This window comes from Olea europaea, chromosome 5 (assembly GCF_002742605.1).
Source record: "Olea europaea var. sylvestris chromosome 5, O_europaea_v1, whole genome shotgun sequence".
In the NCBI taxonomy this organism is placed as follows: domain Eukaryota; kingdom Viridiplantae; phylum Streptophyta; class Magnoliopsida; order Lamiales; family Oleaceae; genus Olea; species Olea europaea.
Window position 1 is genome coordinate 287085 of NC_036241.1, and position 1921 is coordinate 289005.

Below are 1921 nucleotides of genomic sequence, written 5' to 3' on the forward strand. Positions count from 1 at the left end.
AATTTTAATTACAAATTAATTTTTTCATAGGAAAACTGGATGAAAAAAAGGATGAGAAAAATGTTATGAGAGTTTTTTTTTTTTTACAAATTGTTATTTTTTTCCTTGAAAAAAGGGAAAACGATGAAAAAGAAGAGACAGAAAAATTGAATAAGTATACTAACAAGAGAAAGAAAAATATTATTTATTTATTTATTTATTTTTATCATGGCTCTGGAGTTAATTGAAGAGACGAAGAAAAGAAATGTTGAAGGAACAAAATATACAAATTGAAAGATGTTTTATTTATTTTTTTTTTATTTTTATTTTAAATGTGAAAACCTTCCCAAACTCTTAGACATATTGTAAGATTTTACATTTTCACTTTAATGACTATTAGATAGTTGTGACCCTTTCCTTTTTAGAAATTAAGGAAGCCTCCGGTGACTGAAAGATGTTTGAAATTATCACAAACACAATGTAATCAATAATATCTAAGAGCTATCAGATTGTCCTCCAAACTAACTGACCACTCCTTTTGAGCATTCATACGTAACTTTATATAATGCTACAACTTGCTGTTTTTTAAATTATTTTTGTTTAATTAGGTTTAGTTTCAATAGGCACTGAACCATGTAACTCGTGTTATATTGGCAACTGAACTTTACAATTAATATTATCTTTGATTTGTTTGAAACTCAACTAAGTTCACAAAATGTTTCATTTAGACTACATTTTTGACATATGTAGGCTTCTTTTCTGTTGAATAAGTGAACTCCCCTCTAAGTTTAATATTTTTTGATGGCTTAGTTTGATGTCCCTTTTTACTTGAAAATCGAAATTGTTCGTGTACCAAATCACCAAGCCATTGTTAAAGATAAATGCCAAACTAAATCAATGATTTAAGTAACACATTTTGTAAAGTTTAGCGCCCATTAATTCTTTTTCTTGTATTTTATTCCCCTAGCAAATGGCCTGCAGCCTGCTCTTCTAGAAACCCAAAAGAGAATCAAACTCTCCTATTCCTAACCCTGTCTAGAAAAAAAGGCCAAAAGCCATCAACTATCAACCGTACTTTTCAAGTTTCAACATTTGCCTGCTTCCATTAATTAATAACAACAATTCTCTCTTTATATAAACACCAAATGATATATTAGGTTCCTAGTATTCATAATTCTTGTACAAGAACCACTTGAGAAAAAGGGGCATCGATATATTAGGTTACATTTGTAATCGTCATAGTTTAGGCCTATTTGCTCACTCTAAAAGAATGAAGAAGTGCTCGGATGAAGCAGAAGAGACACTTTCTTTGTGTGATCTTCCGTTGTATAGTACTGATGGTGGTAGTGTTGACTGGGGAGAGGACTTGTCCACAGAATCACAAGGTGGTTTAAATTCGACTTCATCGTTGGAACAAGATTACTTCGAGTTCTCCAGTCAAGAAATGAGTACTTCCACCATCCCTTTACCGCCGGAATACATCATCTTCTGTGGAAAAATCATTCCTTACAAACAACCTGCAGTCCCGGCCAAGAAAGATTCGAAGCTAGTTGAAAACAAGAAAATGCGAGGCATAGGCCTTTTCTGGCTGAAATTGAATTCATTGTTCTGCGGAAAGAGCGTGGAGAAGAATATTGAAAAGAAGTCCTTGGCAATATTGCCCGAATCATCGAAGAGAATGTCGATATTAACATCATCATCATCGGGTAAAGCTAGATGGTATTTGTTGTTGTTTGGAATAACAAAATTTTCAACGGAGATGGAATTGAGGGATATGAAGAACAGGCAAAGCCGTCGCCAAAGCAATACATCTTCGCCAAAGTTTACATTTAAAAGAGGGGAAGACAAGTTTACAAGTACAAGGACAAGCAGAGAAATGAGGGCGTGGGGCCTGATCAGGGCGTTGAGTTGCGGTGGTGGCCGCCACACCGATGCGGTCTAA

At 34.1% G+C, this 1921-nt stretch overlaps 1 protein-coding gene across 1 annotated transcript; it reads left to right on the forward strand.

The window, feature by feature from the left end:
• Window positions 1–1249: 1249 nt before the first annotated feature.
• Window positions 1250–1921, forward strand: LOC111394879. Its single transcript, XM_023020930.1, has one exon. The coding sequence runs from the start codon at window positions 1250–1252 to the stop codon at window positions 1919–1921; it is 672 nt and encodes a 223-aa protein (XP_022876698.1).

Bases quoted from the DNA above. Each gene is read 5' to 3' on its own strand.
- LOC111394879 (XM_023020930.1), top strand. From the start codon at position 1,250: ATGAAGAAGTGCTCGGATGAAGCAGAAGAGACACTTTCTTTGTGTGAT.